General features: G+C 36.9%; 2 protein-coding genes across 8 annotated transcripts in view; both read right to left on the bottom strand.

Moving 5' to 3' along the window:
• Window positions 1-1,842: 1,842 nt before the first annotated feature.
• LOC148132027 (tripartite motif-containing protein 54-like) lies at window positions 1,843-10,446 on the bottom strand. The gene is made up of 4 exons (XM_087954811.1): window positions 9,065-10,446; window positions 7,537-7,695; window positions 5,639-5,809; window positions 1,843-3,230 (listed from the first exon to the last, which is right to left on the bottom strand). The coding sequence occupies exons 1-4, from the start codon at window positions 9,236-9,238 to the stop codon at window positions 2,604-2,606; spliced, it is 1,131 nt and encodes a 376-aa protein (XP_087810937.1). The 5' UTR covers window positions 9,239-10,446; the 3' UTR covers window positions 1,843-2,603.
• A 2,374-nt stretch (window positions 10,447-12,820) lies between these two features.
• PTPDC1 (protein tyrosine phosphatase domain containing 1) overlaps window positions 12,821-19,657 on the bottom strand; it is a 47,078-nt gene continuing 40,241 nt past the window's right edge. For 3 of the 7 annotated variants that reach the window (XM_087954807.1, XM_087954808.1, XM_087954806.1), the window contains 3 exons: window positions 19,365-19,550; window positions 17,092-17,202; window positions 12,973-14,761 (listed from right to left, as the gene is read on the bottom strand). In XM_087954807.1, the coding sequence (XP_087810933.1) occupies window positions 14,645-14,761; window positions 17,092-17,202; window positions 19,365-19,550 (414 nt within the window). In that variant the 3' untranslated portion in view covers window positions 12,973-14,644. Of the gene's footprint in view, window positions 14,762-17,091; window positions 17,203-19,364; window positions 19,551-19,657 lie in introns of those variants that run through there. The other 4 variants (XM_087954805.1, XM_026676707.2, XM_087954809.1 and 1 more) reach the window with 4 other exon arrangements.

The following is a 19,657-nucleotide window of genomic DNA, read 5'->3' as shown; positions in this document are numbered from 1 at the left end:
GAACTTCTTATGTAATTGAGACTGTAAGGTTTTGATTTCCATTTTTGAAATGAACTGAAAGAGAAAAATAATGACTCTAAATTCCATTTTTTGTTTTTGACTTTAGAAACTTGCATTTTTGACTTTAGAAACTTGCATTTCTTATATCATAAACAAATAAATTTGTCATTTAATGAAGAGGTTTGGCTCTACTAAGCATTGAGTTCAGCAAAACTGATAATTTTATAACTAGTATGATTTGATTACTTATTACCTATGACTATTATTAAGTATTATACCTTATGATTCTTGACAAATGTTTATTTTCTTTTTATGTACACTGAGAACTTATGCACCAAAGACAAATTCCTTGTGTGTCCAATCACACTTGGCCAATAAAGAATTCTATTCTATTCTATTTTCTATTCTATTCTATTCTATTCTAAATGGAAAGAAACTTATCCCCAGACACCAAGGAATGAATTCAGAACATGTATCTATTATATGTTCTAGAGTCTTTATAAAAGTTTATTTAAAATATTTATCTTCTAAAAATAAGAATTTGAAGAAGTATGTTTCCATATGGTCTGGATTTAATTTGTATCTTAAGGATTGAATTAGTTCTATACTGATACTACACAGGTAAAATATTAAATATTTTTCTTTGTTTAGTTTCCATCTTTTTTTCCTGTTCATTTCTTTTAATCTCCATTAATGCAGATTTTTTTACTCACTGTATAACCACAAGGGAGTTCTTTTATGTCCATGTGATAATTTGAATTACACTATTAACATATTTTTTAGAAAATAAAATATTTTAAAAAACAAATCCTAATTTACAGATAATCCTAGTGCTCTGGTTGTTGACATGTGCTGCTTATCAAGCTGAAATTATAAAATCTAATCATAGTAATCAATGATCATTTGTAGCATGTGTTTCAATTCCACTTATTGCCATATCAATACCATTCCCATACAAATCTCTACTATTCCTAGCATTTCTTCCCTTCATTTTCATCCTAAATCATTTCATCACTTTTAATACCATTCATTCTGCCAGAGACTTGCTCAGCCGTCTTCAACAATTTACTTCTATCAAAATAGTTTTGAATTTTCTCTGCCTGTTAATCTTTACCTAGTATTTTTTTTTATTTTTCAAATAGATCTTTACCATTCCTTACTTTCCTAATTACAAGCTTTGTAACCATCTTTTTGTCTCTACAGACATTATTCCTAATCTTTCTTCCAGGATTTATTAGAGCAGGGGTGTCAAACTCGCGGCCCGTGGGCTAGATGCGTCACGTGCTGACTCCACCCCCGGCTGGTTTAGAAAAGGGGAAATCCCAATACATCGCGTGATGCCACCATGACGACACGAGTTTGACACCCCTGTATTAAAGGAATCAATACTGGCACATTTATCCACTATGCCATGTGTTCATGCTGTTCTAGGCAAGCTAGACTCCATAACCTAGACTCTTCCTTACAAGCCCCAACCTGTGAACTAGGTAGTATATAAGTTGTACTGACAGGACAGAGTATTGCCAACTGGTTATGAAATACTATAAGAATGCATTTTCCAACAGTTATTTCATGTTTAAAAACAGATCTGTGGCTCCAGAGCTATAAATTATGGGTAATAAAGACAAAGTGGCAAAGTGGTAATGTGGCAAAGTCATTACAGGAGAGTGGTGTCCATATCAACCTGCACATCTTCCAAATAATTAACCTTCCTTTTATCAGCCTCTTAATCTGCTTCACTGAAGCATGTTTTAATTTAAACAATACAGATTCTCCGTTTCCCCAAATTGTTAAGAATTAGAATGCTAATGTTGACGAGAGATAAGCAAAATTTTGAACATATTGAGGGAAAACTGGTTTATTTAGAATTATTGGAATTATTAACTGACGATCCACAATTACTGCTAAAGGTGCTAAATGGCATAGAGAAGTTTTAATTGTACTGTGATGACAATGAAATATTGGGTATAAAGTGCACAGTGATCAAAACAGACTCTTTCATTTTCTACTTAGCATTGAAGATATTCAGAGTTAGACCAAATAGAGTCTTAGACTCCTTTCAACATGAGTCGTCATGGCGAATAGGTGGCAATACAAATCAAATAAATAAATAAAAATAAACATTGTGGTAGAGTTGCAAAGTAATTCTTACTTTGCTTAAACTGATCTATGAGGAAGCTGAAGTAGTAAGTTTGTCACCCATATTATATAAAGCATTGTAATCAAGAGCTGCAGACAACTAGGATTTTGGGAAATTCAGTCACATATTTAATACAGAACTCAAATAACAAAACCTGCAAAAAGCCAGTAGTTTCCATAACCCTTCTTTGAATAACCGAGAATCCTCTTTATTTTTAGCTAACATCAGATTTTGCATTTCTTTTTTTCCCTCAGCCTTTCAAATGACAAAGTGATAATGTCGCCTGGTATGTGGTATATCAAATAGCATACTGTATTGTTGCCTTTATAAATATTTTACTTCAGGATTAATACTGAACAGCCAGTAATTGACATTTTGCTGTTAGTTTTAAATTCATTTGTATGTGGAATATAACTGTAGCATTCTTTTCTAAAGCTCATTACATCATAACTTTCCTTGATACTCATTCTGCCTCTAGTGAGAGGTCGATTTTACGTGGTGCATTATTTCCTTCACTGTGGGAGATGTGTTGATTAGGCTCTTGCTTCATTTCACTTGATTTCTGGAAAAAATCAAGTACCTCTTGGCAGAAATATTCATCAGGAAATCCACCAGAGAAAGAAAATGCAGGACATTCCATCTTAAATGCTTCAGGGAGCTCACTGGAACTTGCAAGAGTTTCATCGGAATTGGAGGAGATATAATTTTTAATGCTGATGCCTTTGATCAAATCTTGGAAATATTGCCCAATAGAAATATGACAGCCATTTGTATCTTGTTGTATAAGCTTTCCTTCTGTAAGTTTCTCTAACTTGCTTCTAAATATTTTATCTTCTTGAAGAAAACGCACTGAAGTGGTATGCTGTTCCAAAAAGGTTTTCATTTGATGATAAAGGTGTGTGGGGACTTGAAGGTCATTTGCTAAGAGTTGCAGCTTTTCTAGTTTAGTCGAATAATCCTTGCATAACTCTCCTTTCAGCTCAGCCATTCTGCATTTAATACCTTTGATTAGGCTATTCCCTACGGCTTCAATCATAACCTTGATTCCAGTATTGGTATACGCAAGTTCATTGATCTTTATTTCAATTTCCTGTTAAAGTATAACACATAAGAGCTTAGAAACAGTAAAAAAAAAATATTTAGAGCAATTTAAATATTTGAAAGGGAGTTCTGGATATTTGTTCAACTTGGGAAATCAAAACAATGATTGATAAATACCTTTGATGACAAAATTACAAAGATATTGCAGCTCTGATATTGTACATAGTTTGTCAAGATGTTTTCTGTACAAAATCACATCATGAAATGCAGCACGTCAGAGGACTTCCTACTGTCAACTAGGGCTTCATATATTTTGATTACGTGGAAGTCACCTCAAATGTGACATACTGGTAATTGAATGACAATGTGACTGCCATTCTAATATACAAAGTTGGCTAATACTTTGCAAAATTTTATGATACTGTTATTATATCCTATTTCAAAGATCATAATAGTAAGAAAAAGCTAAATTTAAGAAATATTCTTTACCATATGAGCAAAGATAAAAATGTATGAAGTTGAACTACTATGACTCCACTGGCAGTAGAAGAGGCGGAGATACACTCATAATTTTTCCGCAATAATTTTTCCACAAACTACAGGTAGTCCCCAACTTAATTCATTTAGTGACTGTTCACAGTTATAACGGCACTGGAAAAGTGACATGATCATTTTTCACGCTTATGACCATTATAGCCTCCTCATGGTCATGTGATCAAAATTCAAAGGCTTAGCACTACAACTATATTTTTGATGTTTGCAGTGTCCTGGGGTCATGTGATCCCCTTTTATAATCTTCTGACAAGCAAAATCAACGGGGAAAGCCAAATTCACTTAACCGTGTTACTAAATTAACAACTATCGTGATTCAACTGTGGCAAGAAAAGTCATAAAATGGAGTAAAATTTACTTTCAAATGTCTCACTTAGCAACAAATTTTGGGTTCAATTGTGATTGTAAGTTGAGGACTATCTGTATACATAAAGAGACTTGGCTCATCTGGGCTTTGCTCCAAAAAAAAAGTCTCACCCCAGAAAACTTCACACTTCTCTACACTTAAAATATTGTCCCTTTCTTTTATAGTGGACACTTGAACTGTGTTCTAATTACTTTAATATTGGTTGTCCATTGGTTGATAGATTGATCTTTTCATTTAATTTACATGGCTACTAACTAAGTGTGGAATTCTTGGAGGCTATCTTCTGTTTAAAAACAACAAAAATCACCAGAACAAAATTAAAAGCACATTATGCCCAAGACTATTTATGCTTCTACACTAATAAATTCCCTGAAAATGAGCTCACCTAAGGTCCTGGCTCATTGCCCAAGAGGGGAAAGGAGAATCAAGTATTCAACACCTACAAAATAGCACTGTTGCAGGATCATCGGAATGGAAAAGATCTTAAGAGGCTTCTAGTCCAATCTCTCATCAGAGTGGAATCCTCAACCAACCCAAGACAAATTGTCGCTGTTATGGCTTTTGCTTGTTTTTTTTGTTTGTTTGTTTTTTGCTTTAGTAGCTTTTTTCTAATCTCTCTGAATGCTCATCAGTTCTAGTTTCACATGGGATATATTGAAGTCTATGGCAATGTGTGCAACTAATTTTGTCAAAGATTGTTTCAATGTCCACAGTGATGTTGAAATGAGTTTAACATGTATAGCCAAACATATTTAAGGACTAATATAATGGAAACATACTGATGACGGCTTCAATCTCTACTTTCTTTTCATTCCTTCTCTCTTAATTGCTGGAATTTTAAATCCAACAGCACTGATTCTGGCACATTATGACCTACTGACCATAAGGAATCAGCAGGTTTAGATGGAGAATTAAGGATTTACACTGTGCCACTTCTTTGCCTATTACTGTGACTTGTCTTTTGATTGCTACTCTCAAGATACTTCCCTCAGCCTTTTCCCCCAAGTGAACACACAAACACACACACACACACACAAAAACCCCATAGTGTTTGATTCTCCTCCTGGTAGTATGTAATTAGCTAGGTGCTAAGTTTTATTTAACCATATAATTTACTTCCTGTAAATGCATTTTATTCTGGTTACTATATGTAGTCCTTAACTTAATGATAGTTCAGAGTTATAATGGTGCTGTACAAAGTGACTTATAACCTATCCTTAAGTTACACTGTTGCAGCACCCCTGTGGTCAAGTAATCATGATTTGGGCATTTGGCAATCAGATCAGATCAGGATGGTTACAGTGTTCTGCAGTTATGTGATCAAGATTTGCAACCTTCAAAACTGGCTTTTTGAAGCAAAGTGTGTGCGGGAAGCCACATTTGCTTAATAATCATGTGATTCACTTAGCAACCAAGGTAGACATGGTCATAAAATCAAGTCTGGTCATGTGATCTGATTTTTGAAATCATGAAAATAAAGCACTGAAATAAAAATTGTCACGTTATAAAATGAAGGAATCAAGTTTCTTGGACTGTACCTTCCTTGCCTCTTCAGCATATTCAGACTGTTGGAATACCCAATCTAAACCTTTGATGAAACTCTTTTTCCTCTCTGCATACACTTCAGCAATTTTTGCTACAGTATGGGATTCATGGTTGCCAAAGAGCTTGCAAATGGCACATATTGGTTTATCGTCAGTTAGACATACCTGGATGAAAAGACATTGTTAAATTATTACCTGGTGGCATAACCTTAGACTGCAATATAATATTTGCTGTTGTTGGTGTTTTTTCATCCAGGGTTAAATTAGGGCTATCATCCCTAACTTCAAATAACTACTTGATGATTTCAGGTTTTCAAAATCTCTCTGTTTACAGGGTGCCCTAAGGATGAATTAAATGCTTATTTTAGTTATGGTATTACCGTATAAGAAATCTGGAGTTCTAAAGTAGGGTAGAGCCAATCTGAAATAAAAATTCCCAACCAGACCTCAGCCACTCTATCCAATACCTAATTCAGCAAAATCTGCAGGGCCACGAGTTTCTCACGCATCCTTGCTATAAAGTGAAAGTACTGCTTGTCACAGGAAACATAACAAGCAGTAAAAAAAAAAAATTCCAATGGAATTTATTCCTCTAATCATTGCTGACTACAGGGGGTGGTGCTCATCTCCTTTTCAAGGACATTGAGCCAGCGCTGTCCAAAGACATTTCCATGGCCATGTGGCTAGCATAACATCATGGAGCACTGTTTCCTTCCCATCAAAGTGGTACCTATTTATCTACTCACATTTGCAGTATTTGGAGCAAGGACGGGAGCTTACCCCATCGTGGGGCATTGAACCTGGGCTGCCCGCTTTTGGGAGGGAGGGAGGAAGGAAGGAAAGTTTCTAAGGAACTTCAGTGGAGGAACCAACAGGATGTTGGGAGTTACTCCTGCTCTCTCTGATTTTTGCCTGCCTATAGTCATTCTATTTCTCTTGTTTAATAAGGAAACAACTCTGAAAAGATGACCCAGCGGATCACAGCTTATCTAATATTCTATTAAGATTGGTTAAGATGAAACGTTTCCTTAGAAATCAATAATTACATTAGCTGCCACGATGGCAGTAATTCTATGAAGTGTTTCATGGAGTGTGTTGAACATACCCTTTATTCATCCCTTTGAATTTAATCAGCTTAGCTCATTTATAGGTGTGTGTGTGTATGAAGGCTCAGCAGTTAAGAAGCTGAGTTTGTCAGCTGAAAAGCTGACAGCCGATGTTTGAGACTTGAGCTTGAGTTTGAGACTTGAGACTTGATACAGGAGCTCACCCACAATGGGGTGAGCTCCTGTTCTTTTCCCAGCTCCTGCCCAGCTAGCAGTTCAAAAGCGAGTAGAAAAATAGGTACTACTTTGTTAGGAAGGTAACAGCATTCAGTGTTTCACTGCATACTCTGCGCTGAGGTGTGATGTCATACTGTATGCATGATTACAGAAATATCTTAGGACAACACTGACTTCCTTAGCTAAGAAACGAGATGAGTACCATCCCCTACACAACTGGGGAAACCTTTACCTTTAAATAATTTGTGTGATTATTATATTTATTTGTTACCCATCTCTCATTTGATAGCTTATTGTACCCTGTGACTATTATTAAGTGTTGTACCTGATGATTCTTGACTCTTGATGAATGTATCTTTTCTTTTATGTACACTGAAATCATTTGCACCAAGACAAATTCCTTGTGTGTCCAATCACACTTGGCCAATAAAGAATTCTATTCTATTTCAAGATGATTCTGAATTGTATAAAATTCCATTACATTGAGTTATACTTGAAGAAATTGTGAGAGCAGGGGTGAATTGTAGACTTTAAAGTGAACATTCTTTCAAAAAACACAACATATATACATATATAAATTATGTTACTGACAGAAATATGGTTTTATACCAAATTCATGCTTTCTCCATGCTCTTCACATATTTGAGACAAACGGTCTTGTTCTCTGGCATGAAGATTTTCAAGCTCATACTTAAATTTTTCAAGAACATTCTCCACTAGGATATTCCTTGGCAATCCAATGAGTCCTCCTCCTCTCAAGTACACAGTCTGAAACAAAGCCATTGTATGAACAGACTTTTCTTTTAGTACTTGCTTTATGCTCAAATTCTTTTAGGAAACAAATCTTTCAACCTAGCTTGTCTTCTGTGGAATGCATGCTTGTGGTCATGCGTGCTAAACTACAGATAATCTTTGTCTTACAACTGTTCATTCAAAATTTACAATTGCGCTGAACAAAGGGACTTATGGCCTTTACCTAAAGTTGCAATTGCTGTAGTGCCCGCACAATCATGAACAAAATTCAGGTGCTTGGTTTTATACCCACCCTTACATCTAGCCACAGATATGCTGAAATGCACCCTCCATCTATTTCTCCCCAACCCCATCCTGCCCCATAGGGTCCCTGTAGACATTGGACCTACTTCTGCATCCTATTTGGGTTTGCTTCCTGCCGTCCTTCTCTTCCCACTGTACTGTATAGGAAGGCCCTAGGGCAGATCAGTTGGTTCTCCTTCCCAAAGGTGATCTCCTAGATCAACTTCAGGAAGAGAACAGACTAATCTGCCCTGCAATTTCCATATAGGAAGGCCATGTGACGCTGTCCTAAAAGTGGGCACCATTTTTGGGAGCGGCTGCAATTTTTGGATCACACAAACTGCCCCATTTCCAAAATGGTGCCCGATTCCAGGATGGCACCATGCGGCCTCTGAGTAGGAAGACCATGTGGCAGATCAGCTGTTTTTTTTCCTCAAAGGTGATTTACAGAAAAGGTAAGTTTGCCAAGCAAAGGTTGGGGTGAAGGGTAAGGGGGTACAACTTAGGCTGATAGGAAGCAGCTCCAAGGTCTATGGTGACTCAGCAAAGTGGGAAGCGTCCTCAATTAACATACTTATAAATATAATGGGCATGCTCTATTATGGTCATAAGTTGAGAGCTACCTGTATTGATTGTATGAATAAGTATGGTTCATAAAAAGGCATTTTATGATATTTTTCTAAAGATGTACTCTCTGACTTAAAATTATAGTGAATTCTTACATCATTTTCATTCCATAGGGCATAATTTTGTTCTATCCAGATTTTGCATAATTGGCTTTTGTTCTATCCAGGTCTTGTATAATTGCCGTTATCACAATGGAAAGCGCTTCCCTCCCCATTTCAACATATCAAGGGATAGCTTCACAATGAGGGAATTTCTTCACTTGCACTAGTTACTGGATGTTAACTGTTTTTTTTTTAAATAATTTTGATTTTCCCATGATCTGTGACCTCAGGTTTCATTTTCCACAGATAATTTGCTTGGAAATTGGTAGTTCTCTTGGATAAAGCATCATTCTTGGAGTTGACTTCATTGAGTAATATCAGAACAAGCTTGTTTGGAAAAGTAAAAAGATATAATAGTATGAGATCCTACTTACTTTTCTGCACATAGGACAAGAGAAATGCCCATTGACATGGCTACAATTTTGGAGGATGAGAATCTTTTCCAGGCATTTTTTGCAGAAATTATGTGCACAAGAGAGGACCAACACTGGGGGAGTGAACAATTCTAAGCACACTGGACATGACAGCACCTGCACCAAAGCCTCCATAATATTCCTGCACTCAAACAGATAAAGACCAACTGTAATGTTCTTTTCTAGCTACATTTACAGTTACATTCTAGAATGTCACTCTATGACTCATTTCTCACAGTAACTCCATAGCAACATAAGCCAACAGTAACACCTCAGTTTTTACAGAAGCAAGAACTAATGAATTCTGAATTTAAAATATCCATTTTTATATCATGGAAATGTAAATTAAATTTGTATATTAAATAAATTATATAATAACAGTTACATAACTAAAGATTTTACAATGACTTGGAGCTAGATTTTTCATCAGTGAACAGAGCCAATGAAATCAATGGGGCTTATATTACTGTAATTGTCGTTAATTTAACAGCCATTGTTCCATTGTAAGGATTGCTAATTCAGGAGGATATAACCCATTGTCCTGCCTTACAGGAGAATTTGTAATTTCCTGTTAGAAAGAACAAATAGTAAGTAGTTCAACTAAGCAGTGGATTGATGAATTACTGCAGTTAATGGCATCCACAATGCACTTATCTCTCTGAGAAGGCTCCACGTGCAAGTCTAAATTAAGAGTTATTACAATAAGTATGGCTTGTCAAAATATATATGTATGTCAAAAACAATGCTGCATATCACTGGCATCTGTGCAAATATAGGAGAAAATAATTTGGGCACTTCCCAAGTATATATTTTTTTCATTTCAGAGAATGAAATAGTATCGGAGATAGTATCCAGTGGTAGTTTTGTAACAGAAAAAAGGATTCACTAGCACACTATTTTTATGCTTTTATACATCTAATTTTCACTATTTCCTAAGTGGCATTTCTGAGATTTTCTTGAAAAAGTGCTTTATAACACAAAAATAGCACTTACTTGCAACATCTTCAAGCAACTTTTTCCCCAAGACTATGGAAAGCTTGTCTTTTAATAAAAATTGCTAGTTAAAAAAAAATCTGACAGCCTCCTGATCTTTTGTTCCCATAGACTAGTGTGGCTCTCCTAAGTTTCCAGGACTAGGAGACAATTGTCCCCAGGAATGTTTAAGGCAGGGGTCTCCAATCTTTTGGACCTCAGGGACCACCAAATTCATAATTTTAAATCCCATGGGCCATTAATATGAATCCAGCATGCCACTCACTGAAGCGTCTGGACTGACCGGATGGGATCCTTCAGGCACTTAGCTTGGCTGCCTGTTTCTGCAACCTTAAATACTCAAGAGTCATTTGGACCCGTTTCCCACAGAAAACAAAACACCAAGATCTCTCATCTCCCTTTCTCTTTCATCTCTCTTTCCCTCCCTCCCTCTTTCTCCCTCTTTCTCTCCCCCCCCCGGTCCCTGGGGGTTGGGGAGGGGGGAAAGGAACCTCTGAACTAGTGCTGGGTGGTGGGAATCTGATGTCCAGAGGCTGATGAGCCACGTGCTGAAGACCAGATGGCTGGCAGGGAGGTGGGGCAACAGGGTTCATACCGGCGGAGAATGGACTCATGTGCATGGGAGATCGCATCGGAGCCCTTCTCGGATGTTCCCTGGACTGCGAGGGGGTGGGGGTGTGGGAAAGGAACTTCTGAACTGGTGTTGCCTCCTGTCTCTACACATTGAGGAGGCCGAACAGCTGCCAGCAATGCCCTCAGGTGAAGATGTTACAAGGGGGAGGCTCGACCCCTTCCCTCAGGAGCCGCAAAGTGCTCACCACTCCTCTGGCACCCGCCAAGCCTCCTCGTTCCCACTGAGCATGTGAGCGCTTCTGGCAAGGAAGAGAAGCACGGTGGGAAGAGGCTTGGTGGGTGCCAGAGGAGTGGCGAGAGCTTTGCGGCTCCTGAGGGGAGACTCCTCGCCCTCACAACATCTTCACCTGAGGGCATCGCTGGAAGCCGCTTTCTGCGGCTCAGGAGGTCCGAGCTCTTCCCACTGCTGCTCGGCCTCCTCAATGTGCGGAGGCAGGAGGCAGCAGCCATGACACGGGTTTGCTAGGGAGACTGCAGAATTGCCCCACCTCCCTGCCAGCCATCTGGTCTTCATCACGTGGCTCGTCGGCCTCCAGACATTAGATTCCCACCACCCAGCACCAGTTCAGAAGTTCCTTTCCCCCCAGCCCAACCCCTTGCAGGCCAGGGGACACCCAGGATGGGCTTCGATGCCACGATCTCCCGCACGCTACTCTCCTCCCCACGTGCATCAGTCCATCCGCTGCCAGTATCACCCGTTGCAGACACGGGTGCACTGCGGACCACCACAATTTTCTCAAGGACTACCAGTGGTCCATGGACCACTGGTCGGCGACCTCTGGTTTAAGGTATTGCAGAGAGGTGGGGAAAGCTGGATGCTTTCCTAATTCAAGAGCAAAACATCCATTGAAACCCAATTCAATGCAGGATGCTCCCTCCAGATATTGTTGAACTATAATTGCCAACAATTCCAGAAAGCACAATCAGTGTTGAGGTAAGTTAGCTTATATTCAGCATCTGAAGGCAAGTGCCTTTTCCCTTTCAAAATCTGCATATCACATGTATTCTTTAAAGTGGTTTTGTTTATCTCACATTTAAAAGTGATGTCTAACATGCTTCCCGATATGACAATTACACATCAAAGGAACTGTGTTACTTGCTTTAGAAAAACTATTTCCTTTAATTGCAGATGTATAGATTTCACTGAGTGGTTACAGACAGTAAGTACTTGAAGTATTATATACTTTCTGGCTAACCTTCTGAAAAGGGATATTGTACTTGAAAAAAGTACAAAAAAAGAGCTATCAAATTGATGAGACAATAGATGTAAGCTGTTATGCAAGAAAGGACTGCAGTGTCTGAGGCTCTTTTAGTTTGGAACAAAAGAGAAAGAAGTATTTAAAATTCATTCACATAAATAAGGATTTTTTTTCTCTTACTTAAAATTTAAGTAACCATTAAACTAAATATGAGATTAAGGATTGTGTACTTTATATAACAGATCATTAAAACTGAATTTGCTGCATGGAAATGTGGAGATGGGTGAAAATTTGAATGGTTTTCGAAGGGGACTACACAAATGGATGGAGTGTTGGGCTATTAATGGCTACTAGGTTTGATGGCTATTTACACAATCATAAATGACATGCCTTACAATTACTAGATCAGTGATGGCTAACCTTTTCAGCTTGGTGTGTCAAAAATTGGGAAAAAGTGTAGCCTTCCTCGGGTCGTGTGTCACTTCAAGAAATATCAATAATTTGGTTTATGACAGACTGGGCTGGGGTGATCACACAGGGCTGTGAAACTCGTCTCCCTGGTCTCAGGGCTGCAGGTGCAGGATGTGGGGATCGGAAGACCACCTTACAGGGCTGTGAACCTCATGGATCTCCTTTCCTCCTGTAGCGTTCCTGAGGTAATGAAACTGACAAACCTCAGTTTATGGCGGTTAAAACTGGTTCTCTGCTGCAAAGATCTTGCGGCAGCGGTGACACCACGCCTCCACGCAACAAGCAGGGAGCAGGGATTGGAGCAGAGCACAGGCAGCCTCTAAATGTGCAGGTTTTCCCCACACCAACAGGCGTGTCAGTCAAAGTGCCTCGGCGTGTCATGAGTGACACACGTGTCATAGGTTAGCCATCACTGTACTAGATTAACCATGGTGAAGGACTATTGCCTTCTTCTCCTGTTTTGGAGTATCTTGGGGACATCTAGTTTTGCTTCGAATAGCACAGAATGTCTGAGTAGATGGATAATCGGCCTGATTCATCTCTTATGTATGTTATACAACTCTTACTAATACTGTTACAACAGAGTGATTATGGCAACTATGGTTCTGATAGAGCCTGTAATATTTCTGATTGTCAAAAAATGCTTTTATCTACTTTTCACTGTTAAAATCCAGTTAAATATTCTTTTAAAAAATAGTCAATGAACTAAGATTCTACACCTAGAGACACACAGTTATATATCAGCAATATTAAGGAAGGGTTGGAAGAGACCAATTTTTATGAGAACAAAAGCAAGATTTGTGGGAAAGGCAAAGAAAAATGAAAGCTTATCTTCTATTTTTTCTAGCTCCTGCAGAGTTTCTATACTCTAGTTGGCAAAAATAATTCCATGTCCCTTTCAGATTTCTTAAACTCAGCAATGGTATTAACAATTGACACTAATGACAGAAGCCAAGACGTTCGTGAAGTCTACACAGAAAGCTTCCCATCATATCTTTTTATCAAGGATCTTGTTATCAATCCTGCTTTTGACAGGATATTTTATATTAGTGATGTACAAAATACTGGGCAAGTATTTTTAGAAAGCAAATGATCTTCTATTTTTGATAAATCGTCAAAATAAAATCCCTTTAGGTCTCTTTTGTACTGATCCTGTAAATAGACACATAAGAATGTATTTAAACTCATTTAAATAGTTATCTGGGTTAAGATAAAACTAGAATGAAAAGCTAAATTAAGAATGTCAGTAACCATGAGGGCAACTCAAATGAGGACTACTAACCTAGTGAGGTAAGAAACCCTGATTTATCGCAGCCAGGAACATTTTTCACTGTAAATATTTCCTTTATTCATTTTTGTAAATGAGCTACTATCACACAAATCTCACTTTTAACATTTACAGTATTTTATTTTAAAAAATAGAAAGTTTCAACTTTCTCAAAACCATTTATGAGCTGGCAGTTGTCTACCTTCAAATTTTAGGTCATCTTTATATTTTTTGCTACAAATTTATTTTGGCATTAAAATCGATTCTTTATGGCTACCAAGGAAAAGTCATTTAGTTGTACAATAGTCATTTGTATCAGTCAATGTTTACTAATCACAAAATAAAACATAATACCACTGATGTAAACAACATTTAGGCTTAAGAGTTTTAATACACAAATATTTAACTGAATAAACCAGCACATTATGGCAGTGAATTATGGCAACAATTCAACATGAAAAAATAGCAGGTTGAATGTATCTTTCATTCAGCCAATGGGAACAGAGATTAACAAAGTGCTGCTGAGATCATCCCTGCTGCGGAAAAAAGGTAAAGGAAAAGCAATCTTGGCTGATTCTCCATCCAACAACAGCTACCAACATCACTGGTTATGGGCCTCTCCATTCTTCTGTCCCTAACCCTCCTGAACAGATTCTTGGTGACATTTGGGAGAGGAGGAATCAGCAAGGATCACTTGATCCAATTTGGAACAAAGGGATTTTTCTCCTTGATCCAACCAATAACTTATCACTGAAAAACTAAATAGCATTTTAATGTAATATTCAAAACCAAAATGCCACATTACAATCACAAAAAATGGCAAGTTATCAAATAACAAAGTATATACATATACAGGAAAACAACCTTCCGATATTTAATAAACAACATTAACAGAAATTTAATTAATGCATAACAAAGGATACGAAAGAAAGGTAATTTTTCAACACTACAAAAAATTGTAGCAGAGAAATGTAAACTTCATAAAAGCTTTCCTGTTTCTTCACTGGTATATTGTCTTTGGTGTTCCAGTATCTGTTGGAAAACATTCTTTAAAATGCTGTAAACATCTGATCCACCTTTGGAATCATAGTTCATCTGCTGAAAACAAACTTACAGTTATCTTACAAAACATAAGAAACATCAGGGGTTTATGCAGAAGTTTGTCCTCCAAGCTTGCTGGATGCTTGGCTCCTGGAAGTTTCATTACCAAACTCTTCAAGTGTTTTGGGTGTAGTGTCTTGTTTGCTTATATAGGTCTTGTGTTTATACACTGTCTTGTGAGTCAATCAGGCTGGTGACTCAGTGTTCTTGTCCTGAACCCAGGACAAGACACTTCATCCAAAACCCCATGGAAGATGTTACTTAGTTTGGTAACGAAACATCCAGGAGCCAAGCAGCAAGCTCAGAGGAAAAACCTCTGCCTAAATCTACAATCTGAGCTATTATTCTCTACAATCTCTAACATCAGGGTTTATCCCAGTAGAATAATATAAAATGTAAAGGATTCAATGAACTCAAGGACTCAGATATTTATCTCAGGGGTCCCCAATCCCAGGACATATCCCACTTCTGCCCCTTTTGGAAATGCAGCTGTGTGTGCTTGCCCACCACATGCACAGAACCATTCCCCTTTTCCCCCACCATCCAAAGCCAAAAAGGTTGAGGAACTGTGATTTATCTGATCCTAAAACACTCAGATAATATAGTTTTAATCTATAATGTTTCAAATATAATACTTTACAATGCCTATAAGACTAATAAACAGAAAAATGAGAGTTTTATGTAAAATATTGTTTCTGAATTAATTATTCAAAGTTCTAGTAAGTTACTTTTTTCTTTCAGCTATTCTATGCTTTATCAAAGCAAATGTTAATGAGACATATATTGCACTTTATTTTTTTTTTCTTAAAACCAAGCAGAAGCAACTGGTCTCTGTACATAAGGGAAAATGTGTGAGTGCTACAATTTTGTATATTTTTAATAAATCTATTCTGAGTCTTGTCATATGTGAAAAAATAATTAAAAAATCTGTTATATTGAAATAAATAGTAATAATGACTGAAGTACACATGAATTTCCTTCCAGTACTATTATTTCTTTAGATTACATGTGTAGAAAGATAACCTGGATGTGATAGAGTGAGATAATATAAATTCTTTCAGCTCACTGGAACTTTGGACACCATACAATTTACAGCCACTGTTAATAAATTTCCTCACATACAGCAGATCAACCATCTGCTGGGTAGAAGTGAAACATACTGCTGAGGAAAATGAAACATTTTATTGTATTATTTATTTATTTGAATGTCGCCTTTATTACTTTATAAATACCCCAAAGGAATGAACATACCTAATATTCATTATTCCTCCTATTTTTCCCTCAACAAAAGCCCTATGAAGTGGATTAGGCTGACAAAGATGGACTGGCCCAAGGTCATCCATATGGCTTTCATGTCTAAAGCGGGATAGAACTGACAGTTTCCTGATTTCTAGGCCAGCACCTTAACCACTACACTAAGCTATCTCTTCAAGCTTTAGCCCAGCCCCAGGTTTACTGACAGAAAACAGATGGCCATCTCTCTTCTCTCCAAATAATCATGTTTGTAGATGTGAGAGACAATGTAGGTGCATATGCATGAAATAGAGATATGTTTTGCTTGAATTTCTGAATCAATACCCAAACTGAAATGTAATCTTTCGATATCTGCACTTTTTCAAATTTTGCAGGGCACTTTGCCATGTGTATACAAATCTGTCTAAAAATTATAGAAGGAAATATTTAAAAATATATAGAAATTTACAAAAATGCAGGGAAATTGGTTGAAAAAATAACTTTGCAAACAAAATTCAACATATTGTAACAGACAATAGATACATAAAAATAAGAAAAAAATAAAACTGACAATCCAGAGTATTAGAAAGAATGGTTGGTTATACAGGATTGCATTGAACTGTAGTTATTGATATGTTTTGTTGAGGTAAATGTAAGAGCCCAAGTGTAATGTGTCCAGAAATGTTTATCCATACTTTGTAGACGGTTTACAAATGTTTCAGATATTAAGGCAATGACCCACAATGTGAAAAACCAAATCATACCACTTTTTCCTCTTCTCATAAACCTGTCCTCAGACTGAAAATAATCCAAGATTCAATAATCCATTACTCAAAGTTTTACATAAATTGCTATAATTAATAAGCTATAAGGCAAACTCCATAGGAAGCTGCATACTCATGATTCCATGGACTTAAATAGACAAGGAACCAAGGAATAAATTGGTCTCAGTAGAAGAAGGAGACAATTCAAGTTCCTGGCAAGAACTATCTGTTTGAATAATTTATTATCAGGATTATGGAAAGTACTGTAGGCTGATCAGCAGCCACTGATGTATTTATAACAAAAGGCCACAGTCATACGCTACTTGCCTTGGTGAATGCTTTAATGGCACGATTAAGAAGCAGCTCTTCCACATCTGTTGGTATTGTCTGCAAATTTACCACACAGTTTAAGATACACAGTATGGTGTGATATTTTCCCTGAGGAAGCATAAATCAGACTATTAGGTATTATCAGAGAGCAACTGTGAAAACAAATAGGATATAATTCAACCCAAGTTAAGCAAAATGTAAGTTCTTTGGAGATGACCCTTTGCATGCAAGCTGTGATTTACAGCTATCATTGGATGAAAAATGCAAGGGGAGAACTCCTGACTCCAATTACCATTTGAAAATGTGTGGAAAGAGGGTCAACCAGGGAAGGTCTCAAGAGAAAGAATCATATCACCTCTTCCCCCTGATCTTGATTCACAAGCACCCTTTCATTCACAAAAAGTTAGTAAGTTTGGAGAATGTAACTCTGTTCATTTAAGCATACCTGATATTGAACTGTAACTAACAGGAAATGTATTTATTTACCTTACATTTGTTAAAATGTATATAACTCCTTTCCACAAATGTCATCAAGATAGTAAGATTTAAAATCAGTAAGATAATTAAAGGACACTGATAATCTATTACTAGCAGCTTAAAAGGAACATTTAAAGACATGCAAAAACTCTTTTGCTGAAGGAAGAGAAAGCAACCTTTTGGGAGCAAACAAGAAGAGGCACCCTTTTTACATGTTATTGTTACCATGAGCCTTCTCAAAAGCACTACTGTTGAAAATCTCCATTACGTGGGCAATCCCTCAATGTTTAAAAATATATCTTATCACAGAAAAATCTTGCAATAAGCAAAAAGTAACATTTCTTCTAAAAGTGCTCCAATAGTATTGCCACCTAATAAATTAGACAAGAATTGTTCCATTCTTCCAGCCCATACTTCCTAGACAATTGTATTTAACAGTACAAACAAAATGATGTAAAGTCGACATAGAATATGTGGTACTGAGTTCTCCTAATATGTCTCATACAGGTAGACCTTTAGCAACAATACTTGGGACCAGCAATTTGGTCATTAAATCTCTAGGTGAAACTATGACTATGATCTTACTTCAATTATCCTTTTGCTGTAATAGTCAGAAATGTGAGAATTGGTTGTAAAATTAATTTTTAATCACCATAACTGTGAATACGAGGCAATAAACTAAATGGGACTTCCTACTTTCATATCAATGTAGCTATATCTATCCTACTCTGTCCTGGCCTGGCCTGTCCTACTCTATCCTATCTACCCATCCATCCATCTATCATAGAAAGAGATTGTGATTAGCCCAAGATCATCTAGATGGCTTCCCAGCCCCTCCTCCACCCTCTACTTTGCTTTCAAATCAGATTTTACTCCTGGCAACCACATGGAAAGTCTATAAAGTTTGGTAAGTGGTATGCCATGTCTTCTTCCTAGAGTTGAAAGAGGAGGATAGTAAAACCTATTGTGGCTTCTATGCATAAATCAGGATTTGATTTAATTTCCCCATTCCTACTCCAGGGTCATAATCACTAGACCAACTAGCTCTCAATCTGTCATTTTATATTACTAAAGGGGAAGAAGGAATTCTATCAGGAAATAAAGATCAGAGAAAATATTAAGTCATAGAAATAAATATAAATGCTTGTTCATCATTCATACAAAATTAAGAACAAATCTATTTTCATTTTTTCTGCACAAAAATGCCTCCAAAGAGATGTCAAAATCACCTTTGAAGAAATATTTGATAAAGTATGATATAATTAACCAGAGGTATCACTAATATAATGAGAAAGATACAACTTAGAAGCAAGTTATCTAAAATAGAAGACCTCACTGTAGATCTATTAAAAATTTAATCAGCAGAATAAATAGCTTCCAATTCATTCTGCAACAGGGCATTCAATTGCTGCTTATATTTCAATTGGTTTTAAATGTTAGCTAAAGCATGTATATATTGTACTTTTATTCAATGCAGCTCATTTCTGCCATTGAAAGCCAGGCTGATAAACATACACAAACACATGAATAAATCACTTATTTTTCACATATTGTAAAGCAGGGAAAATATCAAAGCTGCTTCATCTGGGCTGACAAAAGCAACATCATAACATCACAATGCAAACCTGCCACTGTTTTGCATAAGTCACAACACTCATCATTCGTGCAAAAGGAGAAAAGCTTCCACGTTAAACAGCATATGTTAGAATGGCGCAGTTGCTTTCATTGTTCTCATGAAAGCAGCAAGAATCTGTTGTTGACCAAGAAAATGAAGAGATACATATGGTATTTACCTTTTCTAGCAGTTTGAATGTTTCCTGAAAATCTGTGTTATTTTTTGCTAACACATCAACATCATTTTTGGTTAGAAGAGGTTCTTTAAGTTGCTCTATCCAAGACCACATCAAAGTACTGAGAATAAAAGGATCCCTCTCAGCACATATTTTATCCCAGGCTCCATTTTGACTATTCAGTTCTTTCTGACAAAAGAAAAATAATTTAAATAAATGTTCTATTAATTCCATTTACATTCATGATTTTAAGACAGGAGTGCATTATTTCTTAGTAAAAACAACTGTGGGAAGCA

The sequence above is a fragment of the Notechis scutatus genome, chromosome 2 (genome assembly GCF_049901735.1).
Source record: "Notechis scutatus isolate UNSWTSFEM ecotype Mainland chromosome 2, rNotScu1.2, whole genome shotgun sequence".
Lineage (NCBI taxonomy): Eukaryota > Metazoa > Chordata > Lepidosauria > Squamata > Elapidae > Notechis > Notechis scutatus.
This window is presented reverse-complemented; position numbering and strand designations above follow the sequence as displayed.